General features: G+C 46.7%; 1 protein-coding gene across 3 annotated transcripts in view; it reads left to right on the plus strand.

Annotated features, from left to right (window-relative positions):
- Dlg5 (discs large MAGUK scaffold protein 5) overlaps positions 1–20,974 on the plus strand; it is a 116,759-nt gene that overhangs the window by 66,450 nt on the left and 29,335 nt on the right. For 2 of the 3 annotated variants that reach the window (XM_027387495.2, XM_027387497.2), the window contains 9 exons: positions 874–1,186; positions 5,813–5,997; positions 7,552–7,677; positions 11,880–12,012; positions 12,741–12,868; positions 13,512–13,687; positions 13,981–14,084; positions 18,265–18,357; positions 19,675–20,700. In XM_027387495.2, coding sequence (XP_027243296.1) covers positions 874–1,186; positions 5,813–5,997; positions 7,552–7,677; positions 11,880–12,012; positions 12,741–12,868; positions 13,512–13,687; positions 13,981–14,084; positions 18,265–18,357; positions 19,675–20,700 — 2,284 coding nt within the window. The remainder of the gene's footprint in view (positions 1–873; positions 1,187–5,812; positions 5,998–7,551; positions 7,678–11,879; positions 12,013–12,740; positions 12,869–13,511; positions 13,688–13,980; positions 14,085–18,264; positions 18,358–19,674; positions 20,701–20,974) is intronic. The other variant, XM_027387496.2, reaches the window with a different exon arrangement.

Genomic DNA, 20,974 nt, shown 5'->3' on the forward strand with positions numbered 1-20,974 from the left:
GTGTTCATAGGTTTCCTGTGGAAATTCTCTGTGTATAAGTCGATTTAGGGATTACCAGTTTGGACTCAGACAGGTGTCTCTGCTGCAGGATTTGGTAACAAGACTATTATTGTTTGGTGCTGGAGCCACTGAAAGATCAACCACTATTCTCAGGCATACATCTCAGGAAATGATGTCTGGGTTCAGGGAGCCTCCTGGGCAGGAGGAATGAGCTAGTCTCATGACATTGCTCAAGTACCCAGATTGCAAGGCTATAAAATGAAGTGGTTCCATAGTAAGTCATCATGAGGCCATGTTTTCTTCCCTATGCTGTGATTCTGGCTTTTTTTTTTTTTTTTTAATGTTGTGTTCTCCCCCCCCCCCCCGCCCCGCCCCAATAGCTTAGCTTGATTATAGGAGAGGTGTGCTGTTGTTTCTAGTAGAGTGGAGAGCATGAAGTCCTCAGTCAATGCCTGGCATTTGTTAAAGTCTGAAAAATACTTCAGGCCCAGGGCACTAGTACTCCATGACCATTCTCTCCGGGGGTGTAGAGAATGACCTCGGTCAAAACTTTATGCTTGCTGGGCTTTGGTGATGCATGCCTTTAATCCCAGCACTCGGGAGGCAGAGGCAGGCAGATCTCTCTGAGTTCGAGGCCAGCCTGGTCTCTAGAGCGACTGCCAGGATAGGCTCCAAAGCTACACAGAGAAACCCTGTTTCAACCTCCCCCCACCCCCGCCGGAAAAAAAAAAAAACCAGGAAAACAAAAACAACAACAACAGAAAAAACTTTATACTTAACTGACTAGTGCGGTGGGGCTGGTGCAGGGGATAGCAGTCTCATGGCTGACATGGCAGGTCCCCGTCCCTCCCACCACACATTTTCCTCCCCCAGGTTTGAGACAATCCACCATGAGCTGAGCAAGGCCACAGCCCAGAACAAGGACCTACAATGGGAGATGGAGCTGTTGCAGTCTGAGCTGACAGAACTGAGGAGCAAGCAGGTGAAAACTGCCAAGGAGTCTGAGAAATACAAGGAGGAGCGTGACGCTGTGTACAGCGAGTACAAGCTCATCATGAGTGAGCGAGACCAGGTCATCTCCGAGCTGGATAAGCTACAGACAGAGGTGGAGCTGGCTGAGTCCAAGCTCAAGAGCAGCACATCTGAGAAGAAGGCAGCCAGCGAGGAGATGGAGGCCCTGCGGCAGGTAGGCAGTGGTTCAGCATGGAAGGCGGCCAGAGTTCTTGAGGGCTGGATGAGAAGGGGCAGGGGTTTCTCTTTGAAGGTTATCATTGACTGGGTTGTGAAATACCACTCAGGTGTCTGCTGGCAGGCTTGGTGTTTGACTTTAGTCTGAGCTCCAGAGAAGAAATGGGACACAGTGTCTGGTCATTGTCCTGGACACAGGAAGACATCAGTGGACATGTATAGCTGAGTGGGTGCAAGGTACCTCCTGGGTAGGAGGAATGATCTAGCCTCATGACCTTGTTCAGGTGCCCAGGTTGACAAACTGTATTGTGTCTGTCTATAAATGAGATGATTGCATAGTAAGTCATCAAGAGGCCATGCTTGTGTCTTCTATGCTGTGACACTGATATTGCTTTGTTTGTTTGTTTCAAAATAACAAATCTTGATTATAGAAGAAATGTGCTGTTCTTTTTGGTAGAGTGGAGAACATCACAGACCACCTTAAATTGTCTCAGACTGACTCTCTGTGAGCAAGGTCCCAAGACCAAAGTTCTTAGCTGCATGGACCTGATGATGGCCTCATGGGTTCAGAAGAGCACCCTTGGGGACCTCCTCTGTGTACTCAGAGGAGTTTCTGGTTTTCTTTCCAAGGCACTCCAAGTTCTTCTGTGCATAAATTTCTGCTGAGTTAAATCTTAGGCCTTGTCTTAAAGCCTTGCTCCCTGGGATGGTACCTCCAGGGTTTGGGGACTGAGGTGTTCAGTGGCAGCAGACCTGTGCCTCTCAGCTCAGCACCTGTGTGCTTTCCTGGCTGGCTGGCTCTGCCTCACCACTGATGAGTCTCCCTCCTGGTCCAGGTGTGCTCTTCTGGGATGTAGGCAGGCATGGAGACCTTCTGCCCTTTGTTCATGCTGTGACTCTGACAAGAGTCTCTAGACTTGGGAATATAAATTATCCCCACCCCTATCAAAGCTGTTTTGGTTCATGCCTCTACTCCATATATCTGATTTTCTGTGTAGATCTCCTAAGATGCAGGGGCACAAAGTGGTCCATGGGAAGTGCAATGCAAGGTGAGGAAGATTGGCATGGGTATTCTACAGAGATCACTGTGGACCGGGCATGAGGCAGAGTGGATGGTGTGGGGATGTGGGTGACAAGGCTACCTGTCTAGTTTGCTTTCTGTTAATATGATAAACTCCATGACCCCAAACAACTTGTTAAGGAAAGGTTTTATTCCATCTTACAGGTTTTAGTCCATCATTGTGGGAAGTCGGAGCAGGAGGTTATGCAGGGCAGGAGCTTGAAGCAAAGCCTGGAGGAATGTTGCTCACTGGATTGTTCTCAGGCTCACATTAAGCCTCCTTTCTTATACGAATCAGGCCCACCTGCCTAGGGATGGCACTGCTCATGTTGAGCTGGACCCTCCAATATCAATTAACAATCAAGAAAATGTCCCACAGGGTTTGGAGAAATGGTCAGCACTTAAGAGCACTGGCTGTTCTTCTTGAGGACCCAGCACCATATGTGGGCTCACAAACATCTGTAAATCCAATTGTAGGGGATCCAATACCCTCTTCTGGTCTCTGTGGGCACAAGGCACACATACAGTGCACATATATACATGCAGGCAAAATACTCATACACAAAGATATAAGAACAAATCTAAAAAAAAAAAAATGTCCCATAGCCATGCTTGCAGGCCAGTGTGATGCAGGCAATTCTTCAATTGTATTTCCCTCCTCTAGGTATGTCAAATTGACAAGCAAGATTAGCCATCTCACTGGTGGCCTTTTTGCTTGCAATGGCTCCTTTTGTGCTCAGGTAGAGGTGGGGGCTGTGAGGAGTGGGAGGGACTGAGGCTCTGTGATGGAGTCTGAGCCCTCCTCAGTCACATGGCCTTTCATCTCTTTTACCTTCACTGCCTCTCTGCCCTTCTCTGAAAACTGGATGTAATAATTTGTCCTAGAGAGATGGTTTTCAGGTGACACAAACAGAAAACATGGTTAGCAGTTATGTCCTCCTGGAGTCTTTTCCATTATTATCCATTAGGATGAACATGAGCCTTATGCAACTGTTTGAATAGGTAAATTGGGCCAATAATGGCAATCCCATACAGAGGGATTGATGTCCCCCAGGCCATTGGGGTGAAGGTCAATGTCAAAAGGAGCATGTATTGCAATAACACACGTGTGTGTGTGTGTGTGTGTGTGTGTGTGTGTGTGTGTGTATGTGTGTGTCTCTGTGTGTATGTATGTATGTGTGTGTCTCACTTTGTGTGTATGTCTCTCTCTCTCTCTCTCTCTCTCTCTCTCTCTCTCTCTCTCTCTCTCTCTCTCTCTCTCTGTGTGTGTGTGTGTGTGTGTGTGTGTGTGTGTGTGTGTGTGTGTGTGTGTGTGTGTTGTGGTGCTTGAGACATCCCAGGGCATCACCTGCTCTACCATTGAGCCACCTACCTTGTCTGAGTTTGATGAAATTTTAGGAAAGAGGCTTATGTAAAGAAACCAGTCTTGCCGGGCGTTGGTGGCACACGCCTTTAATACCAGCACTCAGGAGGCAGAGGCAGGTGGATCTCTGTGAGTTCGAGGCCAGCTTGGTCTCCAGAGCGAGTGCCAGGATAGGCTCCAAAGCTACACAGAGAAACCCTGTCTCGAAAAAAAAAACAAAAAACCAAAAAAAAAAAAAAAAAAAAAAAAAGGAAACCAGTCTTCTTTTCTTATATATAAGGTCTCAGTTTGTGGCCCTGGCTAGTCTGGAACTCTATAGACCAGATTACCCTTGAACTCACAGAAATCTGCCTGCCTCTGCTTCCTGAGTGCAAGCACTGGGATTGCAGGCATTCACTATAATGCCCATCCATAAAGGAACTTTAATAAGTCAATTTAGTGCACTAGAGTTTGGTAAATGTCCTTGAAGTCCATCTGTTCCTTTTTGCATCCTAGAATCTGAGTATGTACTAGGTGAAAACAGAGGGATGTAATATCAGGTTAGGAAATCAAAGTGACAAGACAAGACAAAACAAAAGGAACAAACCACCACCACAACAAAAAACACTTTGGAGAATGACCACATTGGTCACTTGACTAAAAAGGTTATGGAATGTTAAACACCTACAAAGTGAGCTTGTGATAAGACAGCAAGCCTGCCTGCTCCATAGGATTTTCAGATTTCAGAAGTTACCTTTGTAGGCTGTGGTCATGCACACATAGAAGTGTGACGATCACCCAGTACCCCCTGCTGCTGGCCTCCAGCAGTGAGCATCACTAATGTGGAGGTTTGACGTCTGAGCCACAGCCTTCAGCCCTTGGTGCTCAGCCCTCAGGCAGTCAGACATGCCCTTTAGTCTGGAGTCCTGGGCCTGTACAGGGGGTGTTGGCTGGGTGATAGGTGGCTTGTCAGCTGAGGCAGGAATCTTTTCCAGGCATTGTTCTGAGTCAGTAAGCAGCACGGGAGAACTCCTGCCCTACCCCCACCTGCAGCCACCTGAGTTGAGATTCTCTGCATTGTTCTAGGTTCATGCCCCACTGACACTAGCTGAAAGGAAGCCAGATCTGTGGTCCTTGTGTGTGATGTGGCCCCAGGGAATGATGACCACACTGTATGGCCACCTGTCCAAGGTCAGCTGGATAGGCCTTCCAGTTCATCTGGTTCCCCGACTGCAAAATGTCTGTATGGAGTTCGCTTTTGCAAAGTTCTCCCAGGTCCAAGCTTACTCCCCTAAATGGAGCACTGTGCCATACAAGGGCTATCCGAGATAACATGGCCAGCAGTGCCTTCCCACTGCCTCTGGGTACAGCTGTGTCTGCATGAGGAGCCAAGCTCAGCTGTGCAGGCACAGCAGCAAGATGGTGCCTTAGGGGAGCACTGCCACAGGGAAGGTGGTCAAATAGAAACAACACTGTCCTACCTAGAAGCCATATTCTCTGGCACACAGCTGGGGCCTTTGGTTGGACAATGCATCTGCTGGGGGCTGGGGTTCAGCTCCTGGTTCCTTCTTGATGGCCCCTTTTCAGGCGAGAAGCTTTTAAAACAGCCCATATCTTTCCAAGCCCAGGTCTTAGAAGTACCTGGGGCCTCAGCAACACTAAGGATGGCAGGGTGAGATCCCAGGCTGAGTTCCTGGAGGCTGAGAACTGTAGAGGTCAGCAGAAGGTGGAGAGGAAGCCCTGGTGAGAGTGGTCTCTTGGCAAGGATAGTACTGTTGGCAAATCACTGCTGAATTCCTGCAGTGTGTCATCAGTAAAATTGAGGGCTTGGGAAGACCCTAGACCATCTTGGCTCCCTAGTTCCATTATTACTTTTAACCACCCCCCCAAAGTGTCTGAGGAGCAGTGTTTTAGGGTGATTCATCTCAAAGGCTAGCAATTTGGAGGAGCCCAGTGGAATCAAAGGAGGCAAAGGTGGATGGGAGCCACTGCATTCTCCTGCACACAGCACTGGTTCTCTGTGCATGTGCATCTCCTCTGTTCAGTGAGGCCAGCATCCTGAGCCAAGGGGAAGAGCCATACAGGGAGACAAATGCTAGTGTGTCTCCAGTGTAATTGCCCAGGCTCAGGGCTTCCCTTGAGCCTTAGCTCCACTTTGCACCTGGTAAGGTTTCCAGTTCATGAAGCCTGGGTAACCCCTTTCACCTACCTCTTGCCCTTAGATCAAAGACACAGTGACCATGGATGCTGGGAGAGCCAACAAAGAGGTAGAAATCCTCCGAAAGCAGTGCAAGGCATTGTGCCAGGAGCTGAAGGAAGCCCTCCAAGAAGCAGATGTGGCCAAGTGCCGGCGGGACTGGGCCTTTCAGGAGCGGGACAAAATTGTGGCAGAGCGTGACAGCATCCGGTAAGGATGCTCTTGGATGGGTGTGGGCCTTTATTTCTCTTGTTCATTGATGTCTGTTGGCAGGATCACAGTCATTGGCCATGTGTCCAGGTAAGAAGGCGGGGACCTTGGTGCCTCCTTCTCCCCCTTAGCTGATTTGTGCCTCACCTCTTGGCTTTAGAATTTTATATTGTATTTCCTTCCTGCTTCACTTTTGGACATCTTGAGTGTGTGCTGTGACTGGGTCAAAGTCCTCTTTAAGGGCTTGATAGAAGCAACTTTTTTTTACCTGCATGTATGTCTGTGTGAGGGTGTTGGAGTTACAGACAGTTGTCAGCTGCCGTGTGGGTGCTGGGAATTGAACCCAGGTCCTCTGAAAGAGCAGTCAGTGCTTTTAACCACCGAGCCATCTCCAGCCTGGTGGAAACAACTTTTATGAAATGTGTTTATTTTTTTTCCCTCTGTGTTGCTAGACATCTACTGTGTCAGCATCTTAGGTTCTGAGAAGCAAGAGTTTAAAAGAGACTACCATGTGTCTATGCCTAGGAGGGGCTCTGGGTTGGGGAGAGCAGTTCTTGAAGGTGACATCAGTTAGGCTGTCATGGGACATGTAGGACACTCAGGGTGGAAGGAGGGCTCCCAGGTCTAGTGCCATTTGAGCTAGAACTTGATGCTAGCGTGAAGTTTCTTCAGCAGGAAAGGAAGTATGGACATTGTAGATGGGGGGGGTGCATGTGTGTTCTCTGAGGAGGGATTTGGATGTGGCCAGGTCCCGCTCTGGAGAATCACAAGGAATAGAGTGACAATGTCCTTGAGTTCAGGTTCTGAGGGTCTTGACTGGAAGCAGAGGAGTGTGGGTAAGATCCTGAGATGGGGCAGAACTGGGACAGACCTGTGCCCTGGCAGGGAGGGTCAGGAGGTGCAGATGATGATAGGTGCTTGGTGTGCAGTGGGGGAGGAGCATTGAGGCCTTCTGGGTGCTGCCTGCATGCCCTTGCTGTGGCTTGCTCTCAGTGTTCTTTCAGAGTGGGGTCCTGATCTGGGCTGTGATCAAGGAGGTAGAGGTTTTGGGCTGTAGAGGCATGGGGACCAGTCATAGGGCATATTATGTTGGAGGTGGCCAAGCACAGCCCCTCTGCTGTGGGTTTGTGCATCCTGTCTAGGTGGATGAAATGCTATGGGTTTCTTTATCGGAGTCCCATTGGACTTCCACATTGCTCCTAAACAGAGTACAGAGAAAGTGTCCCTCAGCCTGGTAGTGGCATGGCTAGAAAGCCCTGTATACAGTCTGTTAAGGAACTTCTTGTGGGCATTGGAGCACTAAAGCCTACCAGGGCTCATGCTGGAAGAGTGAGTTTGTGGAACATGGGCCTTTTGCTCCAGCTACCTGGCTGGGCATTGAGGTCTGATTGGTGTCATTGGTTACATGGTGGCCTGGTCTGACTGGTGTCATGCACTCCTTTTGATTAAACTGACCCTCAGGAATAGGGGCTGACAGGTGGTGTGGTACAGGCCACAATCCCTTCCTGCCTTCTTTTCATTCACAGTGACCTTGACCTTTCCTTTCTCTACCAGGACCCTGTGTGACAATCTGAGGCGAGAGCGGGATCGGGCTGTGAGTGAGCTGGCTGAAGCCCTTCGTAGCCTGGATGACACCCGGAAGCAGAAGAATGATGTCAGCCGTGAACTTAAGGAACTCAAGTAGGCTTGGGTGTTACCTGTGTAGGGTGGGCTTATGCCTACACTATCCCCTCTCCCTTTTGGGTGAGGCAGCCTTGACTGCACTGAGTAGGGACTGGTCACTGCTTCCCTTCACTCTTCCCCTCACTGTGCTAGTCTGTAGAATGGGTTTGAACATTGACAGTTCACAAAAGATGGCGTTAGCCCATTAGTAAGCTCATGGAGGAAGGACAAGCACCTCATGCTAAGGCACATGGTAAGGAAGGTCCCATTCTCAGCAGTCCATTTGGGGACAAACATGCCAGCATCATTTATAGCTCATTCATTTCCTTATTCATTCCTAATTTATTCACTGAGCAAAAAAATGTATTAAGTATCTGCTTTGGCCCCTTAGAGGCATGAAGCAGATAGCATTAATTAAACAGACCACACTGCTGTAGTGATGGGACTAATAGTGCACAGGAATGGAAAGGCAGGCCCCAGAGAGACACACACTTTAGCAAATGAAGTAACAGTTGACAGTTTTCCTGGGAATTATAACTGGTTTGGTAGTCTGTTCTACCTGTGCTCTGTAGATGCTCATTTAGAAGGCTGTTTGGGGTATTGGGCACCTGTCTTTGAGTCACAGCACCCTCCAAAAGGGTCATTCAGACTCTTGTGGCCCTTTGCTATGAATGGGAGCTATAAAGTACAAAGTTTAAAATAGAAATTGGCAGAGCCTAATAACTTAGAGTTTGCACCCAGACTGTACCTGGGAGGCAGTGGCTCAGCTCATCTTATGACAATCGCAAGGCTGGTGTAATGAGAGGACAGTGGGAAAGTTCCCATGTACACATACAGGCGTCCAAGCTTCACAGTGAGTGAGGCCTTTCCGGAGGGAGTGGCAGCTTCCCTCCTCCCATTTGAGATCTACCAAGATCAGTAGCTTCATTATTAAATAACCTACACCAGAACTGGGTACTCTAAGGAATAGCTTGGAGCTCCAGAGGCAACGTGACAGGCCCTTGCCCAGGTACAAGGGATGGAATCAAGTACTGGACCCCATCAGGTGGGAATGCAGCTTACTGGTAGAGCATGGCATGCGCAAGGCTCTCATTTCACCTCCCACTGAAATTGAAAAGAAAGAAAGGTCCATTTCAAGGGAAGCCTTGGAAGGAGGTTTTGCATTTTGCTTGAGCCAGAACATATAAGAAGCACTGGGTTCTGTTTGTTCATTCATTAGGTTTGCATTTGCAGCTCCTCTCTGCCAAGTTCTCTTACAGGTGACTTGCTGTTAAGGATGTCCCTGCTGCTGCCTGAACCTTCAGTCTGGAGAAACATAGGCATTCCCTGCGGTGACAGGCAGGGCATCTCAATGAGCACCAATATTGAGCATAGGGCCATCCTATTCTGGTAGTCATGGGATGACAGCCCAAAAGGAGGGTTAGGGATGAGAGGCTGAGTAAGCATCCAATAGTCCAAGAGCATCCGATAGTCCAAACCTAAGAAAAGGAGAGACCTGGCAGCCTATCTTCATGGAGACAAAAGTAGGTCACTTAGATGTCAGCAGTGTGGATGAACTCAAAGGCAGCGTAGGCCCAGATTTTAGGAAGTAGGCTATCACATGTAAGTCATCTCTTCCTGATGAGGTTTCTTAGTCTTTCTCCCCATCTTCTTTACTGAATTTCCCCCACAGTTAAGGATTTTAATTTTGACAAAGTCTGACTTGTTGATTAAAGAATCTGTTCTGTATTGTATCTAAAAGCCTCCCATGCAACTTTTAGCATCAAGGCTATTTGTTTCCCTAGACCTGGGATTTGAACCAGGGCCTTAAGATGTTAGCCACACATTTTACCACCAAGTTATATTCCTAGCCTTTGGTTTTTTGAGGCAGGGTCTTACTGTGTAGCTAGGCTGGCCTTGAACTCACCATCCTCCTATCTCAGCCTCCTTAGTTCTAGGGTTACTGGCATGCATGTGCTATCCATACATAGCTTCTTTCAAAATGTTTTGTGGTTTTCTGTTTTACCAATGTATATTTTGAGTTAATTTAAAAAAAATACAAAGTTTAGTTGAGGGTAAGTTTTTGTTTAAGATCTATTTTATTGTTTATTTATTTGTATGTGTTTATCTGCATGAGGGCAAATGCCAACAAAGGCCAGAAGAGGGTGTTAATTTCCCAGGAACTGGAGTTACAAACAGTTGTGAACTGCTATCAGGATGCTGGGAATTGAACTTGGGTTCTCTGTAACAGCAGCCAGTGCTCTTAACCACTGAGCCATCCATCTGCCCACCTCTGTTTCTCCTCTTTGTAAATTATGGATGTTGACCTATCAATCGTTGCTTGAGGACTGTCTGTCCTATTGAATTATTTTTGTACCTTTGCATCATTTGATGGTGTTTCTAGGGCACTTACTCTATAGCTTTGATCCAGGTATCACCGTATAGACTTCATTGCAGCTGCTTTAGAAGAAGTCTTAAATTGAATGACTCCTCACATAATTATTTTTAACTCTTATTTTTACATATGCGTGTGCCTGTGTCTGTGTGAGAGAGACAGAGACACAGACAGAAAGAGAGGAGACAGAGAGAAGAACTTTTAGTAGTCAGAACTTTCACCTTCCATCCTGTTGAGACACGTGTTTCTTGTTTCTGCATGCTGTCTACTCAAGGCTGGCCTGCAAGTTTCTGGGGGATTTTCCTGTTTCTCTTTCCCATCTCACTGTAGGAGTGCCTGGATTACAGATGCATGCCACCATATCCTGCTTTGTAATTGGGTTCCAGGGTTTGAACTCAGGTTATAAGGCTTGCACAGCACACATCTATGCACTGAGCTGTGCCATCATCTCTTACTTTGTATTTCATTCCTGAGATGGCATTATGTAGCCTAAATCCTTTCTCCTGCATTTTAGGTGACTGTTCTTGAATTGGTTCCTTTCTTGTGTCTGTAACATTATACCTGCCACAAACAACCCAACAGAGGAGGAATTTATTTTGGTTCATGGTTTTGGTGCTTAGTCCATAGTTGCCTGATCCCATGTTTTTGGGCAGAACATAATGGTGTGAGGGGAACATGTGGTGGAGGACAGCTGTTTACTTAATGGGGTTTAGGAAACAGAGAGAAAAGGGACTTCACAAGGAGCCGAGGCATGATGTGGATTGACCCTAAGGACATATTCTGAGTGACCTACTTTCTCTAGAGTTCCCCACTTTCTACTTTCCACCTAATAATGCTGTCATATTAGGAATCAAAGAAAAGTTTAGTCTGTAGATTAAATAAGAACTTACATTGGCTCTAGAGCAGCAGTTCTTAACCTGTGTGGGATGATATCAGATACCTTGCATACCAGATATTTATATTGTGATTTATAACAGTAGCAAGCTTACAGTTATGAAATAGCAGCAAAAATCATTTTATGGTTGGAGGTCACCAAAATATGAGGGACTGTATTAAAGGGTGGCAGCGCAGGTTGAGAACCACATCTCTAGAGACACTCTCAGAAACACATCCACAGTTATTACTAGTCAAGACTTACACCATGGCTGGAGAGATGGTTCAGCTGTTAGGAGAATGCACTGTTCTTGCAGAGGACCTGACTTGGCTCCCAGCAGTCAGGCAGTGCACAATCTCCTGTAACTCCAATTCCAGAGGATCTAATGCTTTTGGCTGCCTTGGGCACCTGCACATGTCTCCCACCCTTAATTTGTTTTTAAGAAAGACTAGCCATCACAGTTCTACTACTAAGCCTTGTATGTGTGAGGTAAATACTCTACCACTGTGCTACATTTCTAGGTGACTTGCTGGCCTTTGATCTGAATTGCTTTATACTTCTAGGTAAATCTGGGGAGAATGTCTGTGTTTAAAAAACACTACTATGGGGGGCTGGAGAGATGGCTCAGTGGTTAAGAACACTGCCTGCTCTTCCAAAGGTCCTGAGTTCAGTTCCCAGCAACCACATGGTGGCTCATGACCATCTGTAATGAGATTTGGTGCCCTCTTCTGGCCTGCAGGCATACATGCAAGCTGAACACTCTACACATAATAAATAAATAAATCTTAAAACAAAACAAGCAAAAAAACTACTATGGAAACCCACTGATAATACAAGAAAGCTTTCCCCCAACTCATCAGGAAGCTGAGTACCAGGGCATAGAAGCCTGACTTTGTTTTCAGGAGTGGCTACCTTAGTTTGGAGCTGAGTCAGTGAGATGTTTCCCCTAGCCATAGCTCTCTCTGTTCACAGGGAGCAGATGGAATGCCAGCTGGAGAAGGAGGCCCGGTTCCGGCAGCTGATGGCCCACAGTTCTCACGATTCAGCCATTGACACTGATTCCATGGAGTGGGAAACAGAAGTTGTGGAGTTTGAGAGAGAGACGGTGAGCTGCCTTGGGTGGCTGTGCTTGTTCACTCTCAGTGTGATGGCTTTGAGATAGTAGAGGATGGCTCTGTTGGGTCTTGTTTCATGGCTACCTCCCCCGGGTAGAATGCATCTTTTCCCTGTAGCCATCTATCCTGTTTGGGGTTGCTATTGCTGTGATGAACCACCATGGCCAAATTATTTGGCTTATCCTTCTATATCTTTGTTCATCATCAAAGGAAGTCAGGGCAGGAACTCAAGCAGGCTGAGAACCTGGAGATAGGAGCTGATGTAGAGGAGCACAGAGAGGAGCTGCTTACTGACTTGCTACCCATAGCTTGATCAGCCCACCTTCTTAAAGGATCAGCAGCCCAGGGGTATGCCCAGCCACAATGGGCTGGACTTCCCGCATTAATCACTAAGAAAATTCCCTGCAGGCTTGCCTGTGGTCTGATATTATGGAGGCTTTTTCTCAATTGAGGTTCCCATCTCTCATATGACTCTAGCCTATGTCAAGTTGACATAAAAGTAGCCAACAGACCATCCAGGTTACATAACTCCTGTGTCTCATGGTGATGCTGACAAATCCCATGGAAAGCAAAGGCCCCCGTAGAGGACTAGGGGCTACACTGGCAGGGACGTCTGCAGTAGCTAGAGTGAGGTGCAGCAAGCTGCTCATACATGTCCTGGGGTCTAGGGTATTTCTCCTTCCTGCTTGGAAAAGATCTGCTGGTGTTGTTTTGACAGGAGGATATTGACTTGAAAGCACTTGGGTTCGACATGGCAGAAGGTGTGAATGAACCTTGTTTCCCTGGGGACTGTGGCATATTTGTTACTAAAGTGGACAAAGGAAGCATTGCTGATGGTCGCTTAAGGTAAGAGCTGAGGAGGTCCAGGCCATGGAGGGGAAAAGTATAACCCAAAGTAAAACACCCCTAGGAAGGCAGATGGCAGCAAAGTGAACTTGTCTTAGTGTCCAAGAACTCACAGAGCTGTCTAAAGATCTGGGCTCAACTGGGATGATCTTAAAGGAAACTGCCTCTTGGGTCTCCCTGAATCTGGCTTTTCTCCAGGTATCAGGGGTCATGTTTTACTTCTGCGGGTAGCACAGGACTCAGGTAGTATGTGATGGAAGTAGGATGTGGCACTGCCTGCTCATTCCATGAGATAGTGGAGATGATAAAGTGATACACCACTCTACTTGCCAAGTACTGTGTGAGCACACCATGTCATTTAATCATTCATCTTTGTAATTCTTGGAGACAGGTTCAGATATTACCCCACCTTACAGATGAGGACACTAAGATGGCAGGGCTAGGTTCCACAGCTAGGAAGTGGCAGAGTCAGGATTTGAAGCCAGGCTGTCTAATGCCAGCACTTGTGAGGTGCACAACTGTGTGCTCTGGAGGCAGAAACCTTCATGAGTGTGGATGCAGGGAACCAATGGCTATGGTAGTGAGGGGCAGCTACAGGTCCCAGGGTCTGAATGGGTTTCTGCCTGGCCTTGTCCCTCCTCAGGGTCAACGACTGGCTGCTGAGAATCAATGATGTGGACCTCATCAACAAGGACAAGAAGCAGGCCATCAAGGCACTCCTCAATGGAGAGGGAGCTATCAACATGGTCGTGAGGCGGAGGAAGTCCCTGGGTGGGAAGGTCGTCACCCCTCTGCACATCAACCTTAGTGGACAGAAAGGTAGTAGGCTTGCAGATAAGGCCTGCATTCTCTCTGTTGGAGAGGGATTGTGTGCTTGCAGCATCACCAGGTCCCCGGGATGCATGTTGATGGTGTCTTAATGCAGCCCAGGTGCTCTCCTGGTGGGAGGTCATATGAGTCCTAAGTATCTGACTCATCAGACAGGATGTGTGTGATAAGCCCCATGGTGAGAGTGTCACAGAATGGGATTAAGTCCCTTTTATAAATTTAGCCAGCAGAAGTGGGATGGGACAGCCAGGCCAGGTCATCCAATGCCCTCCTGTGGCTTGCAGACAGTGGCATCAGTTTGGAGAATGGAGTGTATGCTGCTGCTGTGGTACCTGGAAGCCCTGCTGCCAAAGAGGGGTCTCTCGCCGTGGGAGACAGGATTGTTGCGGTGAGTCTCCAGAACAGAGCTGTCTGCTATACATAAACATTGCACCATGTGGTATTGCACTGTGAGCATAAAACTGTGAACACATGTGAGCATAAAAACAAACAAACAAAAAAGAAGTTTTTTCCTAAGGAAAGTGCTGGGATACTGCAGCAGGAGACAAGAACAGTCTAGGAGGGATGTGAGAATCATTACCATTGCTCCACACACTGATAGCAATGGAATATCACTTATGCATTCCTCAATGTGTGAGTGCCTATAATGGAAAGTTTTCCAAGAATGAGTATCTATGTGATTTTTTTTTATAATCGGGTATGTGTATTTTGAGAGAAGATCAAGCAGTCCTCTTGCCTCAGAGTCATTGTGTCTGTTTTAAATATGCCTATTCTTTTAGCTTCTTTTTTCCATTACCAACATAAAACCTGTTTGCTATAAAATGGTCAAGTGATTAAAAAACAACAAAACACATGGAGAGCAAAATATAGTAGTTTCCTTTCTCTCTTGATTCCATTCCTAGAGATCTGCCCCCACATGGAAGGGTGTCTGAGGCCCAGACCTCAAGTGCTCATGTAAGCCCCTCTGTATGTGTGTAGGGTTCTGGCATTTGTGTTGAAACACACAGTGGGATCTACAGTTTGCATTCTATACCGTTGGTGGCTTTCCAAGTCAGTCTTCATTAATGGTACCTGCCTAATGAGGCTGGGCTGCTTGATTATACATACTTAAAACTGTCTTCTGATGGACATATGTGCTGTTACCACCATCTGCTGTTGTACGAGGGCCTGCAGTGAACTTTTGTCTGTAGTTCAACCACTTCTGGACCCCTTAATCTCTGCATTCAATGAGAAATGTGGGCGTTAGCTAAGTAGCAGGGCATGTATGTGTCAGTCTTACGTGGAAAATGCATGTGCCTTTTCATGGCACACATGTGGAATTCCAGTTGTACAAAAGGCAGTAGTGATAGCATGTCATCTGGTTCTAGACCCGTCTGTAGATTCTCATCTGACAGACACCGTGATTGACAATTTACTGTATTTACTTCTAGAAATGTTTCAAGCATATCCGTCTCTAGTTTTGTTTTGTTTTATAGCTCATTTGGAACTATAACATCCTCATTTGTTCACCTTGTGTTTTCTTTTTGACTGCATGTCCTAGAGAGATTAATGTCTTTGAATCTGCCTGTGGTTCCTTCTAAATGAGTATAATTATCAGTCGATGATGTTGGGGATGGAGCCTAAGGTATATAGAGTGTCATGTGTACTAGGTAAGCTGTCTACACTGAGCACATCTTCATCCCCATGTAGGTCTTCAGGGTCATCAGCTTATGCTACTAGCCAGTCCAGTGTGGGCATCTTTGCACTTATAAGCAGTGCTCGGTGGCTACCAGTAACAACCTCCTGGGGCCTTCTAGAGAATACTGTGGAGTAAATTTCTGGGTCAGAGTGCTTAGGCATTGAATGAATATCTATGCTGCTGTGCCCTTGTGTTCCATAAGAGTCATGAAACGTATCAGCCTCCCAAGTACCGGATAGAAAAAGCTCATCACTGCATATCCTTGCCAGTGTTGAGAGCCAGTGCTTAAAGACAGCATGGTCACATGGAAATGTCTTAAAAATGGAGACAAGGTACAAGGAAAACACATTAGTTGTCCTTCCCAATATAATTACATCCTGTAGATACTTTCTTTTTAGCTTTTATGTGTGGAGGTAGTAGAAGAGTGTGTGTGTGTGTGTGTGTGTGTGTGTGTGTGTGTGTGTGTGTGTGTGTGTGTGTGTTCATATGGGTACATGTATGTGCAGATGTGCAGATGCGTGTGTTCCAGCGCATGTGGAGACTAGAGGTCACCCTTGAGAGTTACTCCTTAGGAATCATCTATCTGTTTTTGTTTTTTAATTGTTTTAAAATGATATCATATGCTGCATTGTGGGGGCACAATGGAACACTGTGATGTCATAGGGATTTGTCATGTCTTTATACAGTTGATCATTGTGATATGACAACGCACCATTGTGATAGCACAACTGAGCGGTGTTATATAGCATTGTGGTAGCAGAATAGAGTACTGTGAAAACACAGTAGAGTGTTGTGTTATCAGGGTGGAATATTCTGATATCACAGCAGAGCTGCCATGTCATATGCACTATTGCGAGAGTAGCATTGTGATGCCACTTTGAAACAATGCGTTGTTACAGTGGAGCTGTGACAACACTGAACCACCGGAAGCCCAGTAGAAAGTAAAATTACTTACAAACAGAGTGATGTGAGGGGTACCATGCAGTATTTTGTTGGCCTGGTATAGCATTGTGATGTCACACTGAGCTGTGATGTAATAATGTAGCACTCACTGTCTTGGCACAATTGAGCATTTTAATATGGCTATTATTGTATGAGACTTTAAAAAAAATCTTTTATTTATTCTTTGACAATTCCACACATGTTGATGTATGTTGATCCTCTCCTGATTCCCCTGCCAACTCCCAACAGTTACTGCAGCTGCCACATCATGTGCAGAAGACAGCACTTCACAGAACTTCTCCCCTCCTCCCCGTCTGTCCCCTCTTTTCTATGTTCTCTGAGCCTTGGGCGGTTGATACAGATGTTCAGTTTAGGGCTGAGCACTCAACAGTCACTTATTCTCTACACTTTGATTAGTTATGAGTCAGTACATTAACCAATGTCCACTGCAGAAAGCGGCTTCTCTGGCTAAGGTTGGAAGCAGCACAAATCTATAGATAGAAACTTAAGTATTTAGAAGATAGTTTGACAACACGGCCATTTAGCAAAACAGACTCCAAAGCCATGGGCTTTGACCAGCTTTACAATATCAGGCATGAATACCCTCCCCTGGAGCAGGTCTCAGATTGGGTCAGGAAGCATTTGGTTATCCCCATAACCTTCGTGCCACTATTACACCACTCATCATGTTGTCCACCAGACTCACATGTATAAATTAGCTTACAGAGTAATGGTTTTCCGTAAGAATTTTTTTTATTTAACTTACTCTCCCCTATCTCCTTCTTTTCCCTGAGCCTTTAATCTCCATTCACCTGTTTTTTGAGATAGGGTCTCTCATTGGCCTGGCTTTTCCCGATAGGCTGGGTTGTTGACCAGTGAATTCCAGAGATCTGCCTGTATCTGTTTCCCTAGCCCCATATTATCAGTATGTGTCACCATACCAAGCATTTTACATGGGTTCTGGGCATCAAACTCAAGGGTACACAGCAAGCACTTCACCAAGTCAGTGTTCTCCCCCTTTTAAACTTTCAACTTTGAAAGAATTAATAGAATCTAAAGAAGTTGTAAAGATAGTGCAGGGAGACCTTATATACCATCCATCCTCTGTCCTCCATATTAAAACCAGCCTGGTGACACTGGTGTGGTACATATGCCTAGTTCTGGGTGGGGTATTATCACAAGTAGTTTTGTATAAACGTTGTAGTCACTTATAAAGCCATCTCTTCATCATACATATTTCCCTTTATAGTCATCCCCTCCTCCACCCCAACAGTCTCTTACCTGGTAGTTAAGTTGTACTTGTATGAATGACATTGTAAAGTATGTGAGTCCATCAAGGCTTTATTCACTCAGCACCATCCCATTAGAGCCTCCAAAGTGTTCTGTGTCCTGCTAGTTAGTTCTTGTCATTGCCAGGTGTTTCCTCGTAGTTCAGGTACACCATGGCATAGACAGTCACTGTTCTATGTGCCCCCTTTGAGTTTTGACAATGTCTGTGAGGGATAAGGACAGATTCCAGGAGAGGGTGTTGATTCTCTTTGACAATGGCAGTGCATCATTTATGTGATACTTTCTATGTCACAAAGGCTTCTCATAGCCATGGTCTCTTTTCCATTTTCCACCCAATTCCAAGAGGCATATGCATTTTCTGGCCACTCGCACATGAAGGAGTGGGCTGCTTTCACACAGCAGGATATCTTCCTTCGGTCCCCTGTGTTCTGGTCCCACCCAGTGTGATGTTAGGATTGTGTTCTATTTGCTTCAGAAGGTCCTTACCTGACTCAAGGTGCTGGTGGGGAAGCCCTTCCTTTCTTTTGCTAACCCCCAGTTTGGCTCCTTATGCAAACAGTCCCAGGATTGGCAGGTGGGCCCAGCCCCTGGCCTGGCAGCCTGAGAACACTAAGGCCACACCATCAATAGACCTGACCAGTTCTCTCTTTGGCCCTAGATCAATGGTATTGCACTGGACAATAAGTCTCTGAATGAATGTGAATCTCTGCTCCGGAGCTGTCAAGACTCCTTGACCCTCTCCCTCCTGAAGGTGGGCACTGGGCACTGGGCACTTCGCCACTGTTGGGAGGGTGAAAAGAGTCTCAGCTCCATGCACCTGAGCTGTTTTCTAAAGGGCACCAGGATCGTTGGGGAAATATATTGATTTTAAAATGCAGGTTATAGGAAGCCTGAGTGGATATAGGTTGAAAAACAGCCCTGTTGAGAATAGTTGGGCACCTTCCAGTCCGGACTGGACAATCTGATGACCCTAGAGATGGTTAGCTTCTGTACCATCTCTGTAGGCCTGGAAGTGGCCTTGGAGTTGAGTAGATAATGGCCATATGTGGTGGTCCATTTGGAAGTTCTTAGCTGGGGAAATACCAAGATTATGTGACTTTCCAGTGTTCTTCAGTGCCAGCATAGACAAAGACAATAATGGAGTATCTGGTAAAATCATTGAATCTGGTGAGTGGGTTTATGGGTACTCGTACTTTTATATCAACTTTTCTACATAGTTGAAAATGTTAATAATAGAAATTGAGGTAAATGGGCCCAGCTAGTTCACTAGGAGGTATTTTCCAAGTTACTTCTTTTAAATTAATAGATTTTGAGGGCAGATTGTTCTCATGTGTCCCCTCATGTGAGTCCTCCAGCCTAGGTTTTCCCTGGAATTGCCACCTTGCATTTGTATGGTACATTTGGAACAAATGATGAGCCATCACTGCTGCATAGCTTAAAGGGGTTTCACTGTTGATACTATGTTTTCTGTGAGTGTGGACAAATGTATGCTAACATGTGGTCATCGTTAAAGTACTATAGTATAAAGTACTATAGGTAGACACTATACGTAGTGTCACTGCCCTAAAAGTCTCCTGTGTTCTGCTTGGTCATTGCCAATTCTCCTTAAGCCTCCAAGAACCACTGATCCTTTTGCTGTCTCCAGACAGGCATCATGTAGCTGCAGCCCCTTTTCACATAGGCTTACTTACCCACACATAGTTCTTTCTGTGTCTTTTTGTGACATGTGAGCTTACCTCTTAGCCCTGGTTAGTTTCCAGTTGCCTGGGTTACCATGAATAATTTACTTTTATGCTTAATGATTCTTACACAGTGTGCAGGTAGCTGCAGATAGTGCTCAAAGTTGGAAGGATTTTATTAATCTTATAAGTTCTACGTAGCCAGGCCTATATTATTCACTATTAGACAATAATATGTACATGCATCTGTGTTTGTTCAGTGTGTGTAGGGGGTGGGGAGAAGCTGTGGCCATCCCTTTCTATCACTCCATTCTGGGAATGGTTTCCAGTGGCAATTGTGAGCAATGGCATCTCACCTTCTCTTTTTCACCTCTGCATCCCTGGCTCAGGTGTTTCCCCAGAGCTCCTCGTGGAGTGGCCAGAACATCTTTGAAAATATCAAGGACTCAGATAAGATGCTGAGTTGTCGAGCCCATGGCCCAGAGGTCCAGGCACATAACAAACGGAACTTGTTACAGCACAATAACTCCACACAGACGGATATCTTCTGCGAAGATCGGCTGGAGGACAGGAAGGAGCTGGGTCCCCCTGGAGGCAGTAGTTCTTTTCTGCACAAGCCATTCCCTGGAGCCTCCTCCCCAGCCTCCCCCCAGGCCTGTCCTAGCACCTCTGAGCATAGTCTGAATTCATTCCGCTCTGATGCCTCTGCCGAACGTGGCTACGGGCTGCTGGATATACAGAGCCAGAGGCCACTGCTGTCTTTTGAGACTGAGGTGGGCCCCTGTGGGATAGTAGAGGCTCCCCTGGACAAGGGAGACCCTGATGGCTCCAACAGTGGTGGGACCTGGCCCAAGGCTGTGCTTGGTTCTACATCAGGGCCGGAGAAGCTCTCCGTGTACAAGAAGCCCAAGCAAAGGAAGTCTATCTTTGATCCAAATACTTTCAAGCGCCCACAGACACCTCCCAAAATAGACTACATGCTTCCAGGCCTTGGGCTTGCTCATTCCCCACAGCCCTCCAAGAGGGTAGGATCTCTGACACCCCCGAAGCCCCCCAGGAGAAGTGACTCTATCAAGTTCCAACACAGGCTGGAGACCAGTTCTGAGTCAGAAGCCACTTTGGTGGGCAGCTCACCTTCCACCAGCCCTCCGAGTGCCCCACCCCCCAGCATGGACCCTGGGGAACCCATGCATGCTTCACCCACTCGCAAGGCCAGGGTCCGCATTGCCTCCAGTTACCACTCTGAAGGGGATGGAGACACCTCCTACCTGCCCGCCAAAAAGTCCTGTGATGAGGACCTCACCTCCCAGAAAGTGGACGAGCTAGGGCAGAAGCGGCGCCGGCCAAAGTCTGCCCCTAGTTTTCGGCCCAAGATCACTCCAGTAGTGATCCCTGCTCAGTGCCTGGAGGTAGAGGTTGGCCTGGGGCTGGAGTAGCTGGGGTGGGAGTCTGCAAAGTATCTTTGCACAGTTTCCCAGGCTTGTACGGAGCTGGTGCCTTTGCTGGTGGTGTGTACCTACAAGAGTGGATAGAGTGGCAGGAGGATGCCAGTGAGCAACAGTCCCATGTAGGAGATGGGAAAAGGTCATGACATGCATGGTAGTGGGAAATGACATCAAGAGACACTTACCTGAGAATAATGTTTGGTTTGTTTATTAAACAAAATTTTGAGCTTGTTTAAAAAAAAAA

This window comes from Cricetulus griseus (genome assembly GCF_003668045.3).
Source record: "Cricetulus griseus strain 17A/GY chromosome 1 unlocalized genomic scaffold, alternate assembly CriGri-PICRH-1.0 chr1_1, whole genome shotgun sequence".
In the NCBI taxonomy this organism is placed as follows: domain Eukaryota; kingdom Metazoa; phylum Chordata; class Mammalia; order Rodentia; family Cricetidae; genus Cricetulus; species Cricetulus griseus.